The 27967-nt window shown below is 42.8% G+C and overlaps 1 protein-coding gene across 2 annotated transcripts in view; it reads left to right on the top strand.

Annotated features, from left to right (window-relative positions):
• UBE2L3 (ubiquitin conjugating enzyme E2 L3) overlaps nucleotides 1–27967 on the top strand; it is a 49427-nt gene that overhangs the window by 19724 nt on the left and 1736 nt on the right. For both annotated transcript variants that reach the window (XM_057491978.1, XM_057491977.1), the window contains one exon: nucleotides 22327–22513. In XM_057491978.1, coding sequence (XP_057347961.1) covers nucleotides 22327–22513 — 187 coding nt within the window. The remainder of the gene's footprint in view (nucleotides 1–22326; nucleotides 22514–27967) is intronic.

Raw genomic sequence — 27967 nt, forward strand, 5'->3', positions numbered from 1 at the left:
GGATAGTTTCACTGTCCTGAAATACTCTGTATTCCACCTATGCATTCCTCCCTGTCCCCCAACCACTGATCTTTTTCCTTTTCCAGAATGTCATATCATCATAGAGAATGTCATACAATCACACATAGTTGGACTTACATAGCATGTAGCATTGTCATGGTTGATAGCCCCTTTCTTTTTAGTGCTGAATAATATTCCATTGTCTGGATGAACCACAATTTAGTTATCCATTCATCTACTGAAGGACATCTTGTTTGTTTCCAGGTTTTGGGAGTTATAAATAAAGCTACTGTAAACATTTTTAGTTGGGTGGTTTGTCTCTTTGCTTTAAATTGCAGGAGTTCTTTATGTATGCTAGATATTAATCCTTATCAGATATGTGATTTGCAGATATTTTCTCCCATTGTGGGTTTTCAGTTTCTTAATAGTGTCCCTTGATAGTGCAAAAGTTAATGTCAATGAAGTCTTGTTTTATTTTTCATTGCCTGTGCTGTTGGTATCATATTTAAGAAACCATTGCCAAACCCAAGTCATAGAGGTATTCCCCCATGTTTTCATCTAAGAATTTTTATAGCTTTAGGCCTTGTCTTATCCATTCTGGCAATCTCTGTTGTTTAAGTAGAGAGTTTATTCCATTTATATTTCAAGTTATTGCTGATAAGAAAGGATTTGCTTCTGTTCTTTAGCTATTTGTTTTCTGGATGTCTTATTTCCTTTTTTCCCCCTTCAGTTCCTCCATTATTACCCTTTCTTTATATATTTAGTTGCCTTTTTGTAGCATACCGTTTTGATTCCCTTCTTTCTTTTTCTATAGACTTACAAGTTATTTTCTTAGAGGTGATCTTGGGGATTACAGTTATCATCTTAATCTTTTAACCACCTAGTTTGAATAATACCAACTTAATTTCAGTAGTATTCACACACTCTGCTCCCATACATGTCCACCCATCCCACTTTATATTGTTACTGTCATGAAGAGGAGTCACAAACCCAGAGTACAATAATCAGTAATATTGGCTTTTATTTTTTCCTGACCTTCATCATTGTTCTATATTTCTTTGTATGACTTTAAGTTAACTTTCTGGTGTCCTTTCATTTGGCCTGAAGGACTCCCTTTTGTATTTCTTTTAGGGAAAGTCTATTAATTATGAATTCTCCCAGTCTTTGTTTAGCTGAGAATATCTTCATTTTGGAGGATAGTTTTTGCTGACAGTCTTTTCCTTTCAGTTCCTTGAATATCATCCACCTGCCTTCTGGCCTCCATGTTTCTGGTGAGGAATCAATTTGTCTTACTGAGGACCCCTTGTATGGGACAGGAGAGTCTTGCTGCTTTCAAGATGATCTCTCTGTCTTTTGATGATTTGCCGACAGGTCTTGGTTTGGATCTTTGAGTGGATCCTGCTTGGAATTCATTGAGCTTCTTGGATGTGCAGATCATATCTTTCATGGAATTTGAGAAGTTTTTGGTCATTATGTCTTCAAATACCTTTCTGCTCTTTATCTTTCTTATCCTTTTAAGACTCCCATAATGTGTATGTTGGTCTGTTTTATGGTGTCCTGTATGTTCCTAGGCTCTGTCACTTCTTCATTGCTCCTCAGACTAGATAATTTCAAATGTCGTAACTTCAGGCTTGCTGACGCTTCCTTCTGCTTGCTCAAGTCTACTGTTGAATTGCTCTAGTGAGCTTTTCATTCCAGTTACTGTACTGTTCAGCTTCAGAATTTGGTTCCTTTTTAGAATGTCTGTCTCTTTATTGGTGGTCTCATTTTGTTCAGACATCATTTTCCTGGTTTGTTTAGTTCTTTGTCTGGAATTATCTTTACCTCTTTGAGCATGTTTAAGATAGTTGATTTTAATTCTTTGTCTAGTAAATCCAATGTCTGAGCTTCCTCAGGGATGGTTTCTGTCAATTTGTTTTATTCCTTTAAATAAGCTATACTTTTCTGTTTCTTTGTATGCTTTGCAATTTTTGTTGTTGAAAACAGGACATTTGAATATTATAGTATGGAAATCATATTCTTCCCCCTGCCTCAGGGTTTGCTGTTCTTGATTATTGAAAGTTTTTATCTGAAAATGTCCTCATTTTACCTGAAATTTCCTTGAATGCCAGAAGCTTAAAAACAAGTCTCAATCTTCACAGCCTGACTCCGTGCCAGGGTACTGATGTAACACACAGCCAGGCCAGTTACAGTTCTCCTCAGCCCTCACTTCCTGCTGTCGTTGAGGCTGTAGTTAGCCAGTGGTGAAAGCTTCAGGCCTTCTCAGGACTTTGCTGAGCGTGTATCCTGTCTTAGGCATGTGCATGAGGTTCTCAGTTCCTCATTCTGCTTGTGTACTTTTGAATGCCCTAATTTCCCCCAGGTTTCCCTGACTTTTCCTCCTTTGCTTTAGGCAGATCTCTTATATGTCTCAACTATTATCTTTTGCTTAAGGAAGCTGGGGTTTTTTATTGCCTTAAAATATTCTTGAGCAGTGCCTACGCTTTTCCTCTTTGTGTGGGTTCTGAGTTAGGCAAGACAGAGATGAGCGCCTTTTGTCAGTTGCTCAGGTAGCCCCTCAGACAGACACAGCAGTTTGTGAGTAAGGTCTGCTCTGAAACCAGGGACCAGGGTTCCCCTCTGGGAACAGATGCTGCCATCTGCAGGACTGTCTTCTCCCCAGCCAGGAGGAAATGGGTTAGGATCAAGTAAAATTGCCACAGAGCTCTCCTACCATTGTTCAGTTTGCCTTTTTCTTGATCCTGCATTTGTTTGGTTGCTGTAAACCTTTGGCTGTTATACAGAATTCTGACAAAGTTTATTCTGACAGTTTCAGCAGTATTTTTTTTTAATGTTTCTGTGGAGAGATGAGAGTTAGAGTCGCCTGCTTTAAAATGTTCAATTGTATTACATTTCCTAGTATTAATTGTGTTTTCATCTATGTTCATATGCGAGATTGGATTATTTTCTGTGTGTTGGTGAGTTTTGGTAAGATGGGCATATGTATGGGCATACATATGGCTTCATGTATCATGAAGTAGAAATATCATCCTTTTTCCTGGGTTCTGATTTGCTGACGTTGTTTTATTACAATTTTTATTATTAAGGTACTATTGATATACACTTGTATGAAGGTTTCACATGAAAAACAATGTGGTTGGGTATAGACGGCAAGTACCTCAACATAATGAAGGCCATATATGACAAACCCACAGCCAACATCATACTTAACAGCAAGAAGCTGAAGCTTTTCCTTTAAGATCAGAAACAAGACAAGGCTGCCCACTCTCCCCGCTTCTACTCAACATAGTTCTGGAGGTCCTTGCCATGATAATCAGACAACACAAAGAAATAAAAGGCATCCAGATGGGCAAGGAAGGAGTTAAACCGTCCCTGTTTGCAGATGACATATTGTACATAAAAAACCCTAAGAATTCACTCCAAAATTACTAGATCTAATATCTGAATTCAGCAAAGTTGCAGGATACAAAATTAATAACACAGACATCTGTTGCATTCCTATACACTAATGATGAACTAACAGAAAGAGAAATCAGGAAAACAATTCCATTCACAATTGCATCAAAAAGAATAAAATACCTAGGAATAAACCTAACCAAGGAAGTGAGAGACTATACTCTGAAAACTATAAGACACACAGGAGAGAAATTAAAGAAGATACCAATAAATAGAAATACATCCCGTGCTCATGGATAGGAAGAATCAGTATTGTCAAAATGGCCATCCAAAGGGATCACGGGAAGATGGTGGCGTGAGTAGTTCAGAGGAAATCTCCCCAAAACATATATTTATGAAAATACAATAAATACAACTATTCCTAAAAGAGACACCAGTGGATGCAGTACAACAGCCAGGATACATCTACATCTGCGAGAACTCAGCATCACACGAAGGGGGTAAGATACAAGCTGTGGCCAGGTGGGACCCGAACGCTCCCCCACCCCAAAACCCGGCGGGAAGAAAGGAGTTGGGACGGGGAGGGAGTGAAAGCCCAGGACCGTAAACAATCAGCTCTAGAAATCCGCACCCGGAACGCAGACACAAGGTGCATGGACTGCTAGATATTAGAGAAACGGAAAAGCAAAACCTGTGGGCAGGTCCCTGCAACCGGCGCCCCTGAGACAAAAGAAAAGTGAGTGCTTTCTGCAAGTCTTAAAGAGACAGGGACCCCATAGCTGGACGAAGTTGTCCCGGCAGCTGGAAATACCGGGGAAACTTAGGCACCCTAAACGGAGGCAGTGCAACTCTGAAGCCCCTCACAGGACCAGGCAGCCTGCCAGTTGTTCCTCCAACTGGCGTGGACCCCGACACATGGGCCCAGTAGTAGGAGAGTGGGAGCGTGCGCCGGGTGGGGGGGCGCAGAAGCGCTAGAAGGAACCAAGAACAGATCTGTGTGCCGCAGGGCTAGCCTGCAGTGGTGCGACCGAACAGCCCGGGCACGGCTTGTACGCACTGGCGGCAGTGAAGCCAGAGCCCAGTAGAAGCCTGCGCGGAAAAGCCCCACGCACACCGGCAGCGGAGCCAGAGAGAGCAGGCGCACTCCCAGGAACCGACTGGAATCCCAGCCCGATGCACAGCTGCCCGGGCCAGACCCAAAGGCTGCTGCTGCTACACAGCTGCCCAGCAGGCTCGCTGCTAGCACGGAGGAGCGCACCTGGTGTGCCTGCCACTCCCCACAGGGCTCCGTGCTGCTCTGACGGACACCCTGCCCACAGCAGTTTAGGAGATTAACCTGGTGGCTGCTCCAGGAGTGCAGGTAGCTGTCACAGGCAGCGGAGAAGGGCAAGGCATTCAGCAAGCAGGAAAGGACTTTCTTCTCCCAGTTGACACACCTGCAACCTGCCTACAGCCACTGCAATCACCATGAAAAGGCAAAAAAATCTGGTCCAGACCAAGATAGTTACACCTGAGAAAGGATCTTCAGAGGCAGACCTAACTAGTCTCCCTGAAAAAGAATTCAAAATAAAAATCGTAAACATGCTGACAGAGCTGCAGAGAAATATGCAAGAGCTAAGGGATGAAGTCCGGAGGGAGATTACAGATGTCTGGAGGGAGATTACAGAAGTGAAACAAACTGTGGAAGGATTTATAAGCAGAATGGATTAGATGCAAGCAGCCATTGATGGAATAGAAACCAGAGAACAGGAACGCATAGAAGCTGATGCAGAGAGAGATTAAAATGATCTCCAGGAATGAAACAATATTAAGAGAACTGTGTGACCAATCCAAAAGGAACAATATCCACATTATAGGGGTACCAGAGGAAGAAGAGAGAAAAAAAGGGATAGAAAGTGTCTTTGAAGAAATAATTGCTGAGAACTTCCCCAAACTGGGGGAGGAAATAGTTGCTCAGACTACGGAGGCACACAGAACTCCCGAGAGATGGGATCCAAAGAGGTCAACACCAAGACACATGATAATTAAAATGGCAAAGGACAGGGACAGAGTATTAAAGGCAGCCAGAGAGAGTAAAAAGGTCACCTACAAAGGAAAACCCATCAGGCTATCATCAGACTTCTCAACAGAAACCTTACAGGCCAGAAGAGAATGGCATGATATATCTAATGCAATGAAACGCAAGGGCCTTGAACCAAGGATACTGTATCCAGCACGATTATCATTTAAATATGAAGGAGGGATTAAACAATTCCCAGACAAGCAAAAGTTGAGAGAATTTGCCTCCCACAAATCACCTCTACAGGGTATCTTAGAGGGACTGCTCTAGATGGGAGCACTCCTAAAAAGAGCACAGAACAAAACACCCAACATATGAAGAATGGAGGAGGAGGAAAAAGAAGGGAAAGAAATAATCATCAGACTGTGTTTATAACAGCTCAATAAGCGAGTGAGGTCAGACAGTAAGGTAGTAAACAAGCTAACCTTGAACCTTTGGTAACCACAAATCTAAAGCCCGCAGTGGCAATAAGTACATATCTTTCAATTATCACCCTAAATGTAAATGGACTGAATGCACCAATCAAAAGACACAGAGTAATAGAATGGATAAAAAAGCAAGACCCATCTATATGCTGCTTATAAGAGATTCACCTCAAACCCAAAGACATGCACAGATTAGAAGTCAAGGGTTGGAGAAAGATATTTCATGCAAACAACAGAGAGAAAAAAGCAGGTGTTGCAATACTAGTATCAGACAAAATAGACCTCAAAATAAAGAAAGTAACAAGAGATAAAGAAGGACATTACATAATGATAAAGGGCTCAGTCCAACAAGAGGATATAACCATTATAAACATATATGCACCCAATACAGGAGCACCAATATATGTGAAACAAATACTAACAGAATTAAAGGAGGAAATAGAATGCAATGCATTCATTTTGGGAGACTTTAACACACCACTCACCCCAAAGGACAGATCCACCAGACAGAAAATAAGTAAGGACACAGAGGCACTGAACAACACACTAGAGCAGATGGACCTAATAGACATCTATAGAACTCTACATCCAAAAGCAACAGGATACACATTCTTCTCAAGTGCACATGGAACATTCTCCAGAATAGACCACATACTAGGCCACAAAAAGAACCTCAGTAAATTCCAAAAGATTGAAATCTTACCAACCAACTCTTCAGACCACAAAGTTATAAAACTAGAAATAAATTGTACAAAGAAAGCAAAAAGGCTCACAAACACATGGAGGCTTAACAACATGCTCCTAAATAATCAATGGATCAATGACCAAATTAAAATGGAGATCCAGCAATATATGGAAACAAATGACAACAATAACACAAAGCCCCAACTTCTGTGGGACGCAGCAAAAGCACTCTTAAGAGGAAAGTATATAGCAATCCAGGCATAGTTAAAGAAGGAAGAACAACCCCAAATGAATGGTCTAATGTCACAATTATCAAAATTGGGAAAAGAAGAACAAATGAGGCCTAAGGTCAGCAGACGGAGGGACATAATAAAGATCAGAGAAGAAATAAATAAAATTGAGAAGAATAAAACAATAGAAAAAATCAGTGAAACCAAGAGCTGGTTCTTTGGGAAAATAAACAAAATAGATAAGCCTCTAGCCAGACTTATTAAGAGGAAAAGAGAGTCAACACACATCAACAGAATTAGAAACGAGAAAGGAAAAATCACAATGGACCCCACAGAAATACAAGGAATTACTAGAGAATACTATGAAAACCTATATGCTAACAAGCTGGAAAACCTAGGAGAAATGGACAACTTCTTAGAAAAATACAACTTTCCAAGACTGACCCAGAAAGAAACAGAAAATCTAAACAGACCAATTACCAGCAAAAGAATTGAATCGGTAATCAAAATACTACCCAAGAACAAAACCCCTGGGCCAGACGGATTTACCTCGGAATTTTATCAGACATACAGAGAAGACATAACACCCATTCTCCTTAAAGTTTTCCAAAAAATAGAAGAGGAGGAACTACTCCAAAACTCATTCTATGAAGCCAACATCACCCTAATACCAAAACCAGGCAAAGACCCCACCAAAAAAGAAAACTACAGACCAATGTCCCTGATGAACGTAGATGCAAAAATACTCAACAAAATATTAGCAAACTGAATTCAAAAATACATCAAGAGGATCATACACCATGACCAAGTGGGATTCATCCCAGGGATGCAAGGATGGTACAACATTTGAAAATCCATCAACATCATCCACCACATCAACAAAAAGGAAGACAAAAACCACATGATCATCTCCATAGATGCTGAAAAAGCATTCAACAAAATTCAACATCCATTCATGATAAAAACTCTCAACAAAATGGGCATAGAGGGCAAGTACCTCAACATAATTAAGGCCATATATGATAAACCCACAGCTAACATCATACTGAACAGCGAGAGGCTGAAAGCTTTTCCTCTGAGATCAGGAACAAGACAGGAATGCTCACTCTCCCCACTGTTATTCAACATGGTACTGGAGGTCCTAGCCATGGCAATCAGACAAAACAAAGAAATACAAGGAATCCAGATTGGGAAAGAAGAAGTCAAACTGTCACTATTTGCATATGACATGATATTGTACATAAAAAAGCCTAAAGACTCCACTGCAAAACTACTAGAACTAATATCAGAATTCAGCAAAGTTGCAGGATACAAAATTAACACACAGAAATCTGTAGCTTTCCTATACACTAACAATGAACTAATAGAAAGAGAAATCAGGAGAACAATTCCATTCACAATAGCATCAAAAAGAATAAAATACCTAGGAATAAACCTAACCAAGGAAGTGAAAGACCTATACCCTGTAAACTACAAGACACTCTTAAGAGAAATTAAAGAGGTCACTAACAAATGGAAACTCATCCCATGCTCCTGGCTAGGAAGAATTAATATCGTCAAAATGGCCATCCTGCCGAAAGCAATATACAGATTTGATGCAATCCCTATGAAATTACCAACAGCATTCTTCAGTGAACTGGAACAAATAGTTCAAAGATTCATATGGAACTGTCAAAGACCCCAAATAGCCAACGCAATCCTGAGAAGGAAGAATAAAGTGGGGGGGATCTAGCTCCCCAACTTCAAGCTCTACTACAAAGCCACAGCAGTAATCAAGACAATTTGGTACTGGCACAAGAACAGAGCCACAGACCAGTGGAACAGAATAGAGACTCCAGACATTAACCCAAACATATATGGCCAATTAATATACGATAAAGGAGCCATGGACATACAGTGGGGAAATGACAGTCTCTTCAACAGATGGTGCTGGCAAAACTGGACAGCTACATGTAGGAGAATGAAACTGGACCATTGTCTAACCCCATATACAAAAGTAAACTCCAAATGAATCAAAGACCTGAATGTAAGTCATGAAACCATAAAACTCTTAGAAAAAAACATAGGCAAAAATCTCATGGACATAAACATGAGTGACTTCTTCATGAACATATCTCCCCGGGCAAGGGAAACAAAGGCAAAAATGAACAAGTGGGACTATATCAAGCTAAAAAGTTTCTGTACAGCAAAGGACACCATGAATAGAACAAAAAGATCCTACAGTATGGGAGAACATATTCATAAATGATAGATCCGATAAAGGATTGACATCCAGAATATATAAAGAGCTCACACACCTCAACAAACAAAAAGCAAATAATCCAATTAAAAAATGGGCAGAGGAGCTGAATAGACTGTTCTCTAAAGAAGAAATCCAGATGGCCAACAGGCACATGAAAAGATGCTCCACATTGCTAATCATCAGAGAAATGCAAATTAAAGCCACAATGAGATATCACCTCACACCAGTAAGGATCGCCATCATCAAAAAGACAAACAACAATAAATGTTGGCAAGGTTGTGGAGAAAGGGGAACCCTCCTACACTGCTGGTGGGAATGTAAACTAGTTTAACCATTGTGGAAAGCAGTATGGAGGTTCCTCAAAAAACTGAAAATAGAAATACCATTTGACCCAGGAATTCCACTTCTAGGAATTTACCCTAAGAATGCAGCACTCCAGTTTGAAAAAGACAGATGCACCCCTATGTTTATCGCTGCACTGTTTACAATAGCCAAGATATGGAAGCATCCTAAATGTCCATCAGTAGATGAATGGATAAAGAAGATGTGGTACATATACACAATGGAATGTTACACAGCCATAAGAAAAAAACATACTACCATTCGCAACAACATGGATGGAGCTAGAGGGTATTATGCTCAGTGAAATAAGCCAAGTGGAGAAGGACAAGTACCAAATGATTTCACTCATATGTGGAGTATAAGAACAAAGGAAAACTGAAGGAACAAAACAGCAACAGAATCACAGAACCCAAGAATGGACTAATAGTTACCAAAGGGAAAGGGACTGGGGAGGATGGGTGGGAAGGGAGGTATAAGGGCGGGGAAAAAAGAAAGAGGGCATTATGATTAGCATGTATAGTGCATGGGGAACACGGGGAGGGCTGCGCAACACAGAGAAGACAAGTAGTGATTTTACAGCATCTTACTACCCAGATGGACAATGACTGTGAAGGGGTATGTGGGGGGGACTTGGTGAAGGGGGGAACCTAGTAAACATAATGTTCTTTCTATAACTGTAGATTAATGATACCAAAAATAAAAAAATGGCCATCCTGCCTAAAGCAATCTACAGCTTCAATGAAATCCCTATCAAAATACCAACAGCATTCTTCAACAAACTAGAGCAAATAGTTCTAAAACTCATATGGAACCACAAAAGACCCCAAATAGCCAAAGCACTCCTGAGAAAGAATAAAGTGGAGGGGATTAGGCTCCTTCAAACTCTACTACAAAGCCACTGTAATCAAGACAATTTGGTACTGGCACAAGAACAGACCCATAGACCAATGGAATAGACTAGAGAGCCCTGATATAAACCCAAGCATATATGGTCAATTAATACATGATAAAGGAGCCATGGATATACAATGGGGAAATGACAGCCTCTTCAACAGCTGGTGTTGGCAAAACTGGACAGGTACATGCAAGAGAATGAAACTGGATTATTGTCTAACTCCATACACAAAAGTAAACTCAAAATGGATCAAAGACCTGAATGTAAGTCATGAAACCATAAAACTCTTAGAAGAAAACATAGGCAAAACTCTCTTGAATATAAACACGAGAAACTTTTTCCTGAACGTATCTCCTTGGGCAAGGGAAACAAACTAAAAAATGAACAAATGGGTCTACATCAAGCCAAAAAGCTTCTGAGCAGCAAAGCATACTAACAGCAGAACAAAAAGTCATCCACAGTATGGGAGAATATTATATTTGTAAATGACATATCCAACAAGGGGTTAACATCCAAAATATATAAAGAACTCACATGCCTTAACACCCAAAAAGCAAATAACCCTGTTAAAAAGGGGGCAGAGTGTATGAACAGACACTTCTCCAAAGAAGAAATTCAGATGGCCAACAGGCACATGAAAAGATGCTTCACGTCGCTAATTATCAGGAAATGCAAATTAAAACCACAATGAGAGATCACCTCACACCAGTTAGGATGGCCATCATAGAAAAGACTAGGAACAAAAAATGCAGGCGAAGATGCGGAGAAAGGGGAACCCTCCTACACTGCTGATGGGAATGTAAACTAGTTCAGCCATTGTGGAAAGCAATATGGAGGTTCCTCAAAAAACTAAAAATAGAAATAGCATTTGACCCAGGAATTCCACTCCTAGAAATTTACCCAAAGAAAACAACCTCTCAGATTCAAAAAGACATATGCACCCCTATGTTTATCGCAGCACTATTTACAATAACCAAGATATGGAAGCAACCTAAGTGTCCATCAGTAGATGAATGGATAAAGAAGATGAGGTACATATGCAAAGTATTTTACCTTTTTAATATACATATATACAAAGTCTCTCCAGTCCAGGTGGTATTTTACACTTACACCACATCTTAATTCCCAGGAGAGTAACCGTTTTGAGAACACAGTAGCCACTGTGACTGGAGACTGCGGTGTTGGACAGCACAGGTTTAGACACAGTCAGGATTTTCCCCCGAGTCACAGTGAGGGAGCATATACAGACACAATTGGGGTGTTGCCAGCAAGCAAGCAGGGGGAATGGCTGTTAGCTATACAGCCTATTAGGGTGTGCTGTGACCCACCCCTGCCCCCTCTCTTTGGGCATGCCTCAGGGTGTGACTGTGCATGTATGGATGTCTGTCTCAGTGAGTTCTGGCTCAGGCAGAAGGCTTTATCTGTTTCCATCCAAATCCTCTTTCCCAGCACTGTGTGTACACATAGTGGGCACTCACAGTCAGTGTGTAAATAGAATTTGTACTTCTCTCCGAGCATTGTTTCTCAAAGGGATCACATTGAAACTTGCATTTTGGGGTGTGTGTGTGTGTGTGTGTGTGTGTGTGTGTGTGCGTGTGCGTGTGCGTGTGCGTGTGTCATTGGGACAACCTGAGATACCCTCTGGTGTTTAGTGGCTTTTAGTATCTTCATAGAGTTGTGCATCCGTCACAATTTTAGAACATTTTCATTGATCCCAAAAGGAACCCCTACCTTAACCATTCCCCTCTGTTCCCCAGGCCTAGGCAACCACAAATCTGCTCTGTAGATTTGAATATTCTGCATATTCTTATAAATGGATCATCCAGTACATGACCTTTTTGTCTGGTTTCTTTCTTTAGCATAATACTTTCACAGTCATCCATGATGTAGCATGTATTGGTCCAGCATCCCTTTTTATTGCCAAATAATATTCCACAGAAGCAGATAGATCATAGTTTACCCATCCATTCATCAGATGATGGATATTTGAGTTGTTTCTACTTTTTGGCAATGATGAATAATTCTGCTGTGAACGTTCGTTTCCAGGTTTTTATGTGGACATACGTTTTCTTTTGGTTATTTACTTGGGTGTGGAATTGCTGGGTCGTATGGTAATTTTGTTTTAACCATTTGAGGAATTGCCAGACGGTTTCCACAGTGGCTGTACTCTTTCCATTCCTACTAGCAGTGTATAAGGGTTCTAGCTGCTTCACATCCTTGCTAACACTTGCTATTTGTCTCATATCAGCCCTCCTAAGTAGGTGTGGAGTGCTGTCTTATTGTGGGTTTGATTTGTATTTCCTTGATGGCTAATGATAGTGAACATCTTATCTTGTGCTTATTGGCCATTTATATACCGATTTTTTTGGGGGGGGAACTATCTTTTCAAGTACTTTGCTCATTTTTAAATTGGGTTTTTAGGATTTTCTTATTAAGTTGTAATTAGCTTTGACATTTTTAAAAAGCACAGGTTTGTCTTGTCTGAGAAGAAGTTGTTTTATTTCCATGTGATGACCTAGAACTGACTCCCTCCCTTCTAGATTGGCTGTGAGGTTCTCCTGCCTCCTGCCGTATTAGCCACCATCAGCTGTGTCTCGTGACTGGGATATCCAGAGATGCAGAAGTGTTCTCTCTTCTGTATAACAACCTGCAGGCTGATTCTGGGTTCTGGGTCATTGTGTTGCAGATATATTAAACCATATTTTGAGAGTTGACATTTTTGTCAGTGTTCAGAAGAATAACAAACACTGCCATTGATGCTTATAATCAGAAAGAGAATCTGATAGTTCAGCAATTTAGTTAGTAAATGTTTGAGAGCTGGTTCTGAGGATGCTTTGGGTCCCTGCTCTCAGTGATCTCCTGGGCTAGTGGAGAAGACAGGTAATCAAAATGCTCTGAGAATCCCACTAGAACAGTAAGGAACCTTCACCACCACCTCCCTCTGTCTTGGATAAACTTAGGCTTCTTCCTCCTTTGAAAACATTGTTGTTGATCCGTGGCTTGCAGAGTAGGTGCTGCCATTATCTTCTCACAGCTCCTTACAGCCTTCATCTGGGAAATCTGTGCGCATGGGTGATGAGGGTAATGTCGGCAACAAGCTGCAAGGCCCTGGCCCTGTGCACGCAGACTCCCATCTTCCAGGGAGAGAGGGCATGCACCCAGATAAAAGGTGGCAGGAGTGCCATGGGCCAGGATGCTGGCCATGCCCAGAGGGAAGTAGTGTGCTGTGCCTGCTCACATCCCATGTCTTCTACAACAAACACAGACTTTTCTCTCTGATAGTAAAGAATGTTATAGTAGCACCTCTGGAGGCTGGGTTGTGGAAGGCAGTGTGTGTTCTTGGCTTGCCTGCTCTCTGCCTGAGCACCCCTCCTCCAGCCTTCTGGGGGAGTAGCCACCTCTGGCCAAGCCCCTCAGCCTCCACTGAAGCAAAAATGTAATTTATTGAACAAAGCTTTATTACCTCAGTTTTCCATTTCTTACTTGATGGAAACAGTGTTTTTCTGGGACGGAAAGTCTGAAAATTAAAGGTGGTTGCACAACATCATGAATTCACTAATTGTAGTGGGTTATATATGCCAAAATAGTTAATTGCATGTTACATGAATTTCACCTCAATTAAAAAAATTTTCACCACTTGTAACAAAACTTTAAAAACTGGCTGACCTTAGTAGGGTGTTTGGGTATCTATGACCCAGCCCCCCACCCCCCTTCTTTTCTTTCCTGTTGGCTTCTGGGTTTGGTGTGGTGTTCTTATAAAAGCATTTGGCACTGTCCTGGGCACAATATAGAAGTTCCTTCAGTGTTAGAGGTTATTTTTTCTGTCAAGACATTTCCCTCCAGCTGGCCTCCAGGTGCGCCTGTGAGTTTCCATTTCCTTCTATTCCCTTTGGTACCGCGGTTGTAATTCATGCCTCTCCCCCGCCTTGCTGTATTCGCCTTCATTGGTACAGCTCCTCGCACTGGCAGTCCTCGCCCGCAGGCCCCTTCCTTCCTGCCGCATTGCCCCTCCGGACCGAGGGAGAGCTGTGTCCTGCCTCCCTCGGGCCCAGCCCTGGCCTGTGTGCTCTGGGCTCTGCTCTACTGCCGATTCTTCTGTAGCCTCTCCTTCTGCCATCTCCCTTTGTGGAGCTGTAACGGTTGAGGCCAAACAAGAGGATTCCTGTTTCCTGACACAGAACCACATAAAAAATAATGTTGCTGCCAACCTCAGAGTTAGTACACTGGGGTTGCTTTAGGAGAAAGAACATGCCTCCGTGTCAGCGGGGGCTCCGAGTTCCTGTCACAAGCCAGGCCTGGGCTTTGTGGACGTAAGCCACAGTGGCATTGCCCTTCATGGTCTCCCCACCTGCAAGGCTCTGGGGCCGAACAAAAGGGGGGAACATCTGGATTGCGGAGTGGGAGACGGTGTGTAGCAGCATGAACAGAAGTTATGAAAGATCATGGAGGTACAACTCCAGTTTTGTGACTACATGTGAGTAGAGTGAATAGATGTCCAGAATAAAAAGCCTTTATTTATGCTATATATGCATAGAGGACATGGCATGGCCGTGCAGCAGTGGGCTACCAGCTGTTTTCCTAGGGGATGGAATGTTTCTTACTTTTTTTGGTGTGAATATTATGTTTATATGAAAAAATAACAAAGCTACTTGCGCTTCTAGGGGGAAGTGATACGTTGTGAGAGGTACATATGAGTTCAGAGGAGGGAAAGTTCCTTCTTAAATTCAGTTGTGGAGATTGTGGTTCTTTTTTAGATAATTATTTTTTATTGAAGGGTAGTTGACACACAGTATTACATTACATTAGTTTCAGGTGTACAACACAGTGATTCAACATTTATATACATGATAATTCTAAGTACCAGCTATCACCATACCAAGTTGTTACAATATTTTGACTATATTCCTTATGCTATACATTACATCCCGGTTGCTTATTTATTTTACAATTGGAAGTGTGTACTTTTTCTTGGTTGTTGTTGTTAGGGCATCTCTCATATTTATTGATCAAATGGTTGTTAACAACAATAAAATTCTGTATAGGGGAGTCAATGCTCAATGCACAATCATTAATCCACCCCAAGCCTAATTTTCGTCAGTCTCCAATCTTCTGAGGCATAACGAACAAGTTCTTACATGGAGAACAAATTCTTACATAGTGAATAAGTTACATGGTGAACAGTACAAGGGCAGTCATCACAGAAACTTTTGGTTTTGCTCATGCATTATGAACTATAAACAGTCAGTTCAAATATGAATACACATTTGATTTTTATACTTGATTTATATGTGGATACCACATTTCTCTCTTTATTATTTTTACTAAGATGCTGAAGTGGTAGGTAGATACAACATAAAGGTAGAAAACATAGTTTAGTGTTGTAAGAGAGCAAATGTAGATGATCAGGTGTGTGCCTGTAGACTATGTGTTAATCCAAGCTAGACAAGGGCAATAAAACATCCACATATGCAGAAGATTTCTCTCAGAACAGGGGGGGTGAGGTTCTAAGCCTCACCTCTGTTGATCCCCAATTTCTCACCTGATGGCCCCCCTGCGACTGTGCCTGTCTTAGGTTGTTCCTCCCTTGAGGAATCTTACCCGTCTCTGGCTAACCAGTCATCTTCCGGGGCCATACAGGGAAATGTTAAGTTGGTAAGTGAGAGAGAAGCCTTATTGTTTGAAATGGTTAGCTTTTTACTTCTTTGCATATTTATGCCCTGTGGCTTCTATGCCCAGCATTTGTCTTGAGGTATCTTTACCACTTGGAGGAGTTATGATACTCGGTAAATTTGATATGAGGCACGAATTCTATTTAAGAATTCGTTGTAATTAGGAAGAAAGAAGAAAAGCTATAGAAGTAGCAGGCGGGAGAAAACATGGGAAGATTGATTATTTCTTTGACATATCTTCTTGTAGAGTAACTTCAGCATGTATAGATTTTAAGCTACTACTTAAATTGCGCACACACATTAACATAATATGAGTATAGTTACATAACCAAAGCATACCTGTAATTACCAGCCATCTCCAGTGAAACCAAGAAAACCAGTTAGGCACCCTAGGCATTTGTGAAAACTTATCAATGATATGATGGTTATTATCTAACTGAATTTGAGTAGTTTGAGAAAAATCAGACAAATTAAAACAACCCATTCCTGGGCACTGTTCACATCCCATATGTTCTTTTAACAGTAAATAGTCTGTAGTTGTAAGATTTTGGAGCGCTACAATTTGCACTTCTCCTAATTCTTGGTTGAGTTCCAACAGTATAGATCCAGTCAAATTTGTTGTTTTACTGTATGCACAGACCAGCTTAGATATCTCCTTCCTCATTCCCATGGCAAGTCCAGGAACTGGTGGGATGAGTGCATCTACAGCTGTAGCAGTGTGTGGATCTTTGTTGGGGTTTTTTGATGATCATCTTCTGGCATGAGTCTTCCCGAGAGTGCTGATGTTGGAAGTTCTCTTTCATATCGTTTCTTAGTTCATTTTCAGGGTAGCCAAATTAGGCTTTGATCCTCTGTATAAACACAAACAGACCCTTTGCCTACACTTTTATATGTCCTTTATATCATTGTGTAGAACTCATTAGAGGTCACCACATAGGAACTGCATTTTTTTTTTTTTAATCATTACTCTACACTTACATGACGAATACTTTGTTTACTAGGCTCTCCCCTATACCAGGTCCCCCCTATATACTCCTTTACAGTCACTGTCCATCAGCGTAGCAACCTGTTGTAGAATCACTACTTGTCTTCTCTGTGTTGTACAGCCCTCCCCTTTCTCCCACCCCGCTATGGATGCTAATCTTAATACCCCCCTACTTCTCCCCCCCTTATCCCTCCCTACCCACCCATCCTCCCCAGTCCCTTTCCCTTTGGTACCTGTTAGTCCATTCTTGAGTTCTGTGATTCTGCTGCTGTTTTGTTCCTTCAGTTTTTCCTTTGTTCTTATATTCCACAGATGAGTGAAATCATTTGGTATTTCTCTTTCTCTGCTTGGCTTGTTTCACTGAGCAAAATACCCTCCAGCTCCATCCATGTTGCTGCAAATGGTTGGATTTGCCCTTTTCTTATGGCTGAGTAGTATTCCATTGTGTATATGTACCACATCTTCTTTATCCATTCATCTATCGATGGACATTTAGGTTGCTTCCAATTCTTGGCTATTGTAAATAGTGCTGCGATAAACATAGGGGTGCACTGATCTTTCTCATACTTGATTGCTGCATTCTTAGGGTAAATTCCTAGGAGTGCAATTCCTGGGTCAAATGGTAAGTCTGTTTTGAGCATTTTGATGTACCTCCATACTGCTTTCCACAATGGTTGAACAAGTTTACATTCCCACCAGCAGTGTAGGAGGGTGGAGATTGTGGTTTTAAATGTAGATATAATAAGTCAGCCACGAGTCCTGCCTGTGGTGCAGACAGTCGGTTGTGCACACTCCATGGGGACAGTTGTGTGGCAGTCCGCATTGGGGAGTGGGAGGAGTGGCCTGACTTCCTCCGTGGCTGCTAGAGAGCTTTTGTGTCCTGACTCCCTCAGGGAAAGTGGTCTCAGCGGTGACACAAAACTGTGACTTCTGTGGAATGGTTGAAGGACTCTTTACTTGAAGAATGGAAGACATGGGGTACTTTGGGGTCTTGGGATTCTTGGAGGGTCCCATGGGAAAGATTAGATAATGGCCACAGGGTTAAAAGTAGGACACATGGATAAAAGGCCCCAGGTGGTTTGGGGCCACACCTGAAAGAGCTTCCGTTGATCTTAGTTGCCACCAAATGGCTCTGTGCCTTGGGAGGTTTGTGTCAAGAATTGTGAAGGTCTGAGATTTCCCCGTACTTGCAAGCTAACAAAGTAGCCTGCTGCCCCTCCTTGGCTGCCGCCTGGACAGAGACAAAAGACAGGCTATTCCTCACGGTACAGTGTGAGCAGCAGTTCCCCTCACCCCTGGCCCCCAGAGGTGACAGGGACAGGCCCAGCGGCTGCCTGTCCATGCAGGAGAGGCCAGCCCAGGTTTAGGGGCCTTAGGCTGATCACTCAGTTCTCCACCTCACTTGCCACATTTCCAAACACGGGTAAGGACAGCATCTGCCTGGGGCTGCTGTCGGGGAGGGAACTGGGGAGAAGGCAGGAAAGCACCTTGCATACAATAGGTTTTGGTAAACATTGGTCAGATCCGTTTAGTGCACGCACATATTTATTAAAAGCAGATGCAGGAAAATGTGGACTTCTAGTGCAAAAGTGGTGCCAAAATTATTTTTTTCTCTTTCTTAACCATACTGTTTATAAAATAAGTAATAAACACTATAAAGCCAGTTATTTAAGAGAAAACGGATTGAAAAATTTCTTGGTCACAGGGACGACAGTACAGCGTAGGGCTGAAATACCACGGTAGAATCTTTGTATGTTGAGTGTCTGTATTTAACTGTGGTGAGATGTAGTAATGTATAGAATCGTCGAATCACCGTTGTTCACCTGAAACCAAGATACATCAACTATATTTCAATTTTTTTAGGAAAAGAAAGACTAAAGAGATATGAAAAAAAGTGTCCTGGAATTTAGACATGGATTGAATTGAGTTTTTTGAATTACGTTTGGCCAGTCACCTGCAGCACTTTCAGAAGAGAGATAAGGGAAATTTAAAGTCTGTGCACTAATTTAGGACATGTAAAATCATCAGAGTAAAGTAATTTTACATCTCTAAGGGTTCCTTGAGACAGCAATGTCAGCTGAAGGGGGAACACAAGGCATCCAAATAAAGGCAGAATAACAGAAAAGCATTGCTCAGGGTCATGTGTAAAGGTGAAAATGCTGAACTCTTTGGTTAGGTTGATAATGGAATGAGGTTACAGCTTGATCTTGAATTTGAGGCAAATTTCTGACAGGTCATATCATGTTTTTCTACAGCAAAAACGTATTTTCTCATTGAGGTCCCTTATAGTTTCTGAGCTGCCTTCCCACAGAATAAGTTTAATCTGAAATGTCAAAAATTCACACATGGAGCTTTAGGCCAGAAGGTATATCCTATTTTCAAGTTTTGCACCTCCTTCAACAAAAATCACTGGGACTGATGGGCAGTGTGTGATTTGTGCACATTCGGGCCACTCTGGGATCCACAGAGCCCCAGACGAGAACAGAGGCTCAGAGAAGTTAGGACGAGCTGGGCCAAGTGCCCTGGGAGGTAAGAAGCTCGGTCTGTCCTGCCTCCTGTGGCGAGCGAGCTGCTTCTCTTGAGCTTTTCGCCCCGTGCCAGACACACAGGACTTGACAGCTCCTGTCTCATCAGAGTACAGGCTGTTACCCCATTTCACAGATGCTGGGGGAGAGGTAGAGCTGAGGCTAGGCCGCTAACCGGGACCGGCTCCTCCTGTCCCCGGCCCCTCGCGCAGAGCCTGGCACACACTGGGGCGCTCGGGTGGCCCATCTCTCCTGGGCGCTGAGTGGACAAACTGGGCAGGTCTCACTGGCCAGAAGTCATTCAGGAAAGCTCTTTATTCAAACAATGTAAATGACTGTGATTTTTACTTAGGAAAAAAAAGTGAGTCTCTCCTTAAATACCCAAAGTGGTATTATCTGAGCCCCCCATTCGCTTTTGGGTAGTAGTGAGGTACCCTTTTGGGTGGTGAGTAAGTAGCTCAGGGCAGACAGACAGGACCAGGCCTGGGAGGTCCTTTAATGTTAACTTCTGCACGGTGTTGTAGAGAATTCTGTGTTCCCTCAAGAAGGGATTAGGGAAGTTTTTGTTGGGGTGAAAATTATTTCCCAATCTTGTCTTGACCCTGCCTTTCCCAGGCTTGCAGGTTCTGTCCCCTAACACGTGTACACTCAGCTGGGACTGTCTGCTACCATCTCCGCCCTCTTTCGCACTGAGTGTCAACCTTCTGGACAGGGCTCCCCACAGCTTACTCTTCTGGCAGTGTGTCCAGTTACCAGGGTGGGTAGTTCCGAGCCCTGCACGTGGCCCCAGCGTTTCCTCAGGCGGGCCCTGCGCCGCCTGCTCCCAGCCTCCTGCTGCATTCCATGCTGTCCCTTCCAGGCCCCTGCCATCCTAGTCCTCTCTTCCTGGAAGTTCCCTCTCGGCCCTCAGCCTTCCCGACTTTCCCCGTCCTTGACAACCTCTGCACCATGCCTCCCTTTCCTGGGTGGGAGAAAAACATGGGAGAGTGTGGAGACCTGGTGTGTGTGCCAACCTTGCTCCCCAACAGAGGAACTCTATGTTGGAGGGAGCCCAGGTAGGCTCGGGGCTTGAGGAGGAAGGGTTGTGGTGTGGGGGCAGCCAAGAGCATTCCTGGGCATGCTGCAAAGCTTGGCCTTCTTTGGGTTGGGTGTGATACGGCATGCAAAGGTGAGACGCATGAGGCCAGAGTACTGGGGAATGGCAGTAGATGAAGGGCTTGCCCACTTCTGCAGCGGGGGAGGCAGTAAGGGAGAGGCCGGGGCTCTTTTCATGGGGCATTTTCAGAAGCTCTGTGCGTCGTCAGGGTGTCCAGGCGCTGAGGGTTAGATATGTGAGTGGTCCTAGGGACAAGAGTATGGAGCATGGTTCTGGCCCTCCCTGCCTGTCTGCCAGCGTAGGGGTGAGCTCAGCCCCCCGGGGTCCAGCCACCTAGCAGGTGCTGGCTTTACCCTGAGGAGACCAAGGACTTGGAGTCCTGGCTGTCTCTCTCAGAGTGGCCTGGGTTAAGTTGTTAATTGCCCCTGGTGTGACTCTTCGTATCTTAAAAAAAGATAAAGAGATATTTGCAAAAGACATTACCAGATAAAGGGTAGTTATCAAAAATACCTCACTGAGTTCTTAAAACTCAATAATAAGAAAAAGAATCTGATTTAAAAATGGGCAAAAATCCAGACACCTTAACAAGGAAGATAGATATATAGATGGCAAATAAGCATATGAAAAGATAGTCCGCATCGTGTGTCATCAGGGAATTATAAATTAAAAGAAGATAACCACCACACACCTATTAGAATGGCGAAATGCCAGAAGCACTGACGGCACCAAATGCTGGGGAGGATGTCTTGGCGAGGAATTTTCATAGCTGGTGGGCATATACAATGGTAGCTACTTTGGAAGATAGTTTGGTGGTTTTTTTTTTTTTTTTTTTTACTAAACTAAACATACTTTTAACCTGTGCTCCAGGAATCCTGCTGCTTGGTATTACCCAAAGGAGTTGAAAACTTGTATTCACACAAAGACCTGCATACAGATGTGTATAGCAGCTTTCTTCATAATTGCCAAAACTTGGAAGTGACCAGCAAGTCCTTCAGTAAATCAGTGGATAAATGAGCCCTTGTGGAGAAGACAAGTAGTGACTCTAGCATCTTAGTATGCTGATGGACAGTGACTGCAGTGGGGTGTGGGGGGGACTTGATAATATGGGTGAATGTTGTAATCACATTGTTTTTCATGAGAAACCTTTGTAAGAGTGTATATCAGTGATAATTAAAAAAAAAAAAAGGTGGTGGTAAATCTAGGCAATGGAATACTATCAGCTCTAAAAAGAAAGGAGTCATGAGAAGACATGGAGAAATCTTAAATGCATATTCCTAAGTGAAAGTCTGAAAAGACTGCAGACCGTATGATTTCAGCTACAATGTATGATACCGTTCAAAACCTATAGAATGCACAACGCTGAGAGTGAATCCTAATGTACAGTATGTGCCATGGGTGATAGGATGTGTCGTGGTCGGCTCATCGATTATCACTAACACGCCACTGTGGTGTGCGGCGCTCACAGTCGGGACGGCTGTGTGGGGGAGACATGGAGACCCTGTACTTTCTTTCCAGTTTGGCTCTAAACCTAAAACTACTAAAAAAAATACAGTCTATTAAAATACATGTATATAAGGAGGCCGGGACATCAGTTTCAGACCTTTTGGCAGCTTAGCAAACATTTGTTCTAAAACTGATTTTTTGGTTGCCTGAAGGTGATAGGCTTCAGTTGATAGAATACCTTGAAATAAATTGTTTTCAAACAGAGTATTCCTGTCTCAGTTACAGGTTTGTGAACTGTTGTTATGTTCATTGTAATCTTTTCCTTTTCCCTCCAGGACAACCCTCCATATGATAAGGGGGCCTTCAGAATCGAAATCAACTTCCCAGCAGAGTACCCATTCAAACCACCGAAGATCACATTCAAAACAAAGATCTATCACCCGAACATCGATGAAAAGGGGCAGGTCTGTCTGCCAGTCATTAGTGCTGAAAACTGGAAGCCCGCAACCAAAACCGACCAAGGTAGGGCGTGTTCCTTGTGTCTTCCTTGGGTGGTGCAGTTCGGGCCGGTGCTGTGGCGCAGGGGCTCTGTGGGCCCTGCTGATGCTACACTGCCCAGAGTCTAACAGAGCCAACCTGACCAGCTCCAGTGCACGCGGAAGCGCTGCTGAGGGCCCGCCTGTCCTTGTGGGCAGGACGCTTGTTAAACTGTGGGCCTGCACAGGTATTTGGGGAGGCCTGCCTGTGCTTACGGCCCAGAGAGGGCACCACATAGACAGACTGGCCCAGCATTTGCTGACTGTGACGGGGGTGGGCACTGCCCCTGGAAGTTTTCATGAAAGGCTGTAGAGCTGCCTCGAGCGGGGAAGGAGGAAGTGGTGTTTAAGGTGGCCTCACACAGCAGTCAGCAGGTGAACTCAGACTTGGAGGAGGATGGGGGCCTGGAAAGGGCCTTCCAGGCTAAAAGAGGGCCGAAAGCCAAAACCGTCTGGGCAGCAGAATGCCAGTGGCCCAGAGTGAGTGGTGAGGACAGCACGGTCAGACGCAGGGCTGCATGCTTAGATGAAAGTACGGCATTGGCTTTAGCGGTCCTGGAACTCTGCAACTGGATGTGGCTGTTTGTGTCCACAATTCCAGTGAGTCAGTGTAAACATACACATGCTTGTTTTTTTCTGGGAAAAGTACTTACTTCAGTATTGTGGTTGTCCCCTGGAAGTAACCAGATTTTGTTAATGAACTGTATCTTTATTTCTTACTTCCAGCACTTTTGAAGATCTAATCTCATATTTCTGGTGGTTTTCTTGTGAATGACTACCCAAACCACTGTACAGTCTTTAGATTAAGAGAGTGGATGAGGCTGGAATTGTGAGGCTGCAGATGGTTTTGATGTGGTCATTTTTCAGTTGAGCCTCTCGAAAATGGAGTTGAGAGCCTTTCACATGAGTGTTTTGAGCCTCACTCATCTGAAACAGTCACTGTGGAAGGCGGCCCTCGGACTCCCTGGAGGAGTACAGAAGAGTGGGTGCTGAACATCCAGTCAGAGTAGAAAGATCTCCAGTGGACTTGGCATTTTGTCATGTATGAGCTGAGGTTTATAAAAGCCTGGCACAGTTGTTCTTAAGTGACTGATTTTTTTCTATATAAATTCCTAGCTAAAACCTGTCGCTGTATTTGTTCAGGAATGCCTCCTTAGCCCCTCATACAGATCCCAGAGCCCTTGCTGAGTTAAATACCAGGCCTCAGACTGCTGGGTCGCAAAGAATTACACGTTCTCCTCCCCATACCTGAGAACTGGGCTGGGAAACAAGGGCTGAAGAGGCTTGTAGGACAGAAAGCTTCAAGGGCTAGGTGCAAAGCAAAAGTGAGCTGATACTTTATCCCAAGAGTTGGATAACCTAAAAAAGGCTTTTTATTCTTTTTGTACTTGCTGACTTGTTTGTTTTTCGTGCAGGGTGCTGTTCTTTGTGCAATGGCAGGCAGATTGTGATTTGGGGCAGTTAGGGTTTCCTTCTAGAAAATCATTCTGTAACTTCTTCCCGGTGTGGTCTTGACCTCATCTGTACATCAGAAATGTTGTCCCTAGAACTTGATGTCACCGTCCCATGTTTCTGTTACCTATTGCTGGTTTTTTAAAGTATCATTGATATACCTATTGTTGTTTTACAAATCACCTCAAGACTTTAGTGGCTTAAAGTAACAACAACAGTTTATCATTTCTCATTCTGCAGGTTAGCTGGACTGAGGCAGGTAGTTCTATAGCTTGTCGTTCCTGGGACCACTCATGGTTCAATATCTATATATATAATTCAGCACATTCATGGCAACTTTATACTACATGACTACTGCAAATAGTGAGAATCACCTGTATATGGAATGTCCAGAATAGGTAAATCTATAGAGACAGAAAGTAGATAAGTGTCTTTCAGGGGCTGGGGGGAGAGGGAATAGGAAGTGACTACTAATGAGACTGGGTGTTCTTTTGGGCTTGAAAATGATGATGATGAAAATGTTTTGGAGTTAAATAGTAGTAATGTCACACAATTTGTTGAATATACTAAAACCGATTGAATTGTATACTTTTAAATGTTTATTTTTTGGTATGTGAATTATATTAATTTTTTTGTTATCATTAATCTACAATTACATGAAGAACATTGTTTACTAGAGTCCCCCCTTCACCAAGTCCCCCCAACAAACCCCATTACAGTCACTGTCCATCAGCATAGTAAGATGTTGTAGAATCACTACTTGTCTTCTTTGGGTTGCACAACCCTCCCCATGCCCCCCCCTCCACATTATACATGCTAATCGTAATGCCCCCTTTCTTTTTCCCCACCCTTATCCCTCCCTTCTCTCCCATCCTCCCCAGTCCCTTTGAATTACATTAATTTTTATTTAGAAAGTAAAGAAGCATTAAAACTTGAGCAAAAATAGTATGAGAAAAGTCAGGAAATAAGGCAAACTATATCAAATGGAAAGCTGGCAGGAGTTGGCAATAATACCAAAGGAAAGAATGTGAGAACAAAGTTTGGTTCCACAGTGTGTCTGGTTGTGGTAGGTTATCTTTGCAGCAGAGCAAGGGCTTAGTTTGGTGGTTGACTGTGGTTTGCCATAGAAAATAGCAACAAAGCCAGCATAGTACTGGTTCTCTATATACCAAACAACATAGCAACAAAAATATATGGAGAGGAAAATAGTTTATAAATGGAATGTTTCAGTCCCCCCATATACTATTTTCTTACAGCAAATCAATTAGATAAAATCTAGAAATAGGACCAAGAAATGAACAGGTTAAGATGAATTGACTTACATTTTAAAGCACATTCTGTGGAAGGCTACTTCATCGCACACCTTCACGGCTGGAGGGGAGATGCCGTTCACATGTGAGACGAGGGATCCCTGGATCTCTGTGGAAAGGGGGAAGTTTACAGATACTGTTTACATTCTCCGAGACAAAGAAACTGTAAGAATACAATGAGGAGATTTTGTAGCCTTTATTCTGTGATCATATACAGTGAGAATAGGATGTAAATTTCGGTAATGTTTTTAAGCCCCTACAATTTGGAGGGGAAAAAGTGCTTCTGAGGAGCATTTGGATCAAGGAAGAAATCAGGAAACGAGGGCTGGACCATTTGTAGAATGTAATGAGTGTGCTGCCCTGTGTGTGAAGAAGGGTGGCTGAGAGCACAGTTGCAGTGTGAAAAGTAGTCTTCACTGTCAGTGTTCATGCTACCAAACTGGCTCAGCTTGGCTGAAGTTCATTCTTAGCTGAGGAGTCAGACATGCACCCAGAGGTGCAGAGAAAGAAGCGCTCATCAGAACTACTAAATAAGCTGGAAATATTTAGACTTAATCAAATAAGTCAAACCAAGTTCTGAGAAAAGAATTAAATAGCAGGCTTGCTAGTATCTTTTGAAAAACAAGTCTTAATAACTATGAATGGTTTTATACTATATATTAGGTAGTAAGATGATCATAGAAGCAGAGAGCCCAGGTACCCATAACAGAGGGTGAGCAGGAAAATTTGAAAACTCATCAGGGTCCCCCACAAAGCACCCAGTCAGCTGAGAGCCCCGATGAGGTTCCTGAAATGCGAATGAAGCAGTAGTTGTGTTACAGAACCATTTCTATACAATGATGGGTAAAAGATCGGAAGCCACCTTTTATGCTGTAAGTTAAATGTGGTTCAGGTTTCCAGTTTGAAGTCAAGAACGACAAAGGAAAACGGGACAGGCCCACACCTGGGCATGGGGCAGAGCTTCTTGGAGTGTGCTAAAACAGAATGGCCAGGGAGCAGTGTTTCAGAGAAGCTGAAAAAGGTGCCCTTTGCACAAGTGTTTTATCCCAGTGTGGTCATCTCCTCTGGCTAGACCCAAGGGAGTCTCAGGTGCTTATTTAATGCTTGATGATGCATGCCTTCTGTTTATGGCAATTGAAAAGTGATTTTCCATTTGAGTTACTAACATTACAGTTAACCCTTGAACAATGCAGGAATTAGAGGTGCTGACCCCCTGTGCAAAGATGCACATTTTTATCTCCAAAAAAGTAACTACTAAATAGCCTACTATTGTGACCAGAGTCGATTAACATATATTTTTTGTATTACATGTACTATATACTGTATCTTTACAATAAAGCTATAGAAAATGTTTTTTTCAAATTATATCTCAAAAAAAAGTCCAATATATTGAAAAACTAACAAAAAATCCATGTGTAAGTGGAACAAACTCATTATTCAAGGGTCAACTGAACAATATCTTTTTTTAAATGTTTTTATTAAAAAGTGAGGTGATTTAGAGAAATATTTAATACTTATTTAGGCTATACGTTGATATAGGGCAAATAGTGAAAATACCAATGGTTTAAGTTGGGGAAATAGAAACAAACAAAAGAGCTTTATCATCATTTCTGCTCAGTTAGGCAAGAATAAAGTATCTTAACAAAGAGACAAAAAAATGCCTGTTTCCTCGTAGAGATACCACAGATGTGTAAAGGGTGGTGGTAATGCTGTCTCGAGGATGGTATGGAGGGTGAATCAGAAGGCTGCCCTGGACTGCAGTCTTCCAGGTCTTTCGCCCCTGCTTGCTCTTCAGCCCACCTTTGCTTACCTGCCCCTCCTCACTCAGCCTGGAGCCCATCAGCTCAGCATGTGGCACCCCTCTTTGCCTGTACCCTGCTGCCTCACCTGTGCCTGCCATGGTCACAGGAACCCTGATTGGCCCCATCCTGCCCAGTAGCATTAACACGTAGAGGTGGGGCAGGAGATCTTTGGACTCCTGGCCAGGAGTACCCCCTTCCTCAGCATGGTACTGTTGACCGGTTATGTCTTTGTGCCTGACTTCACCAGAATTAGCATTTTAATCCATGCCTTGTAATGCTGGGGCAGAAACCATGGCCCCCAGTAAAGGAGTCTGTGGCATCGGGGTTCCAGAGGAAAGATGCCTTTTTGCTAGGAATGTGGCCATGGGAAGGAACACAGCATTCTTGGGGTGTGCGTGCTGATGGGGGCAAGGGGTGAGGGGAAGTGTGTGTATGGGAAGGCTCAGCAGCTGCATGTGCCCCACTTCTGAGGACCCCTGGGGTTCCTGGACCTTCTATGCTCCCCCTTGACCTCCCTTCCACACCCCCCATCGCCTTGTGGTCATTCCATCACAGAACTAGCCTTCCAGCACATTTAAGGCTTAATGAACTTTAGGGGAGCATTGTGGAACCCACCCGAAGTCGTCAGTGTGGTTTGTGTTTCTGGAATTGACAGACGTTATTAACTTCTCAGCAGTTAGATGGGGTGGTCAAGTGAACCTTTCTCAACTGTTCAGAAACTCCTAGGGGTCTTCTGGGGTGGGCTCATTGTGCATTACGTGGTGCAGGCCTGTGTGCACCCTCCATTCTCCAGTGCGCCTTTTTTGAAATTGCCCTGTATCGAGCATGGTGCAGGGACACTCACCCATTCCCTCCCCTGGAGAGCCCTCATCTGCA

This window comes from Manis pentadactyla, chromosome 14, assembly GCF_030020395.1.
Source record: "Manis pentadactyla isolate mManPen7 chromosome 14, mManPen7.hap1, whole genome shotgun sequence".
In the NCBI taxonomy this organism is placed as follows: Eukaryota; Metazoa; Chordata; class Mammalia; order Pholidota; family Manidae; genus Manis; species Manis pentadactyla.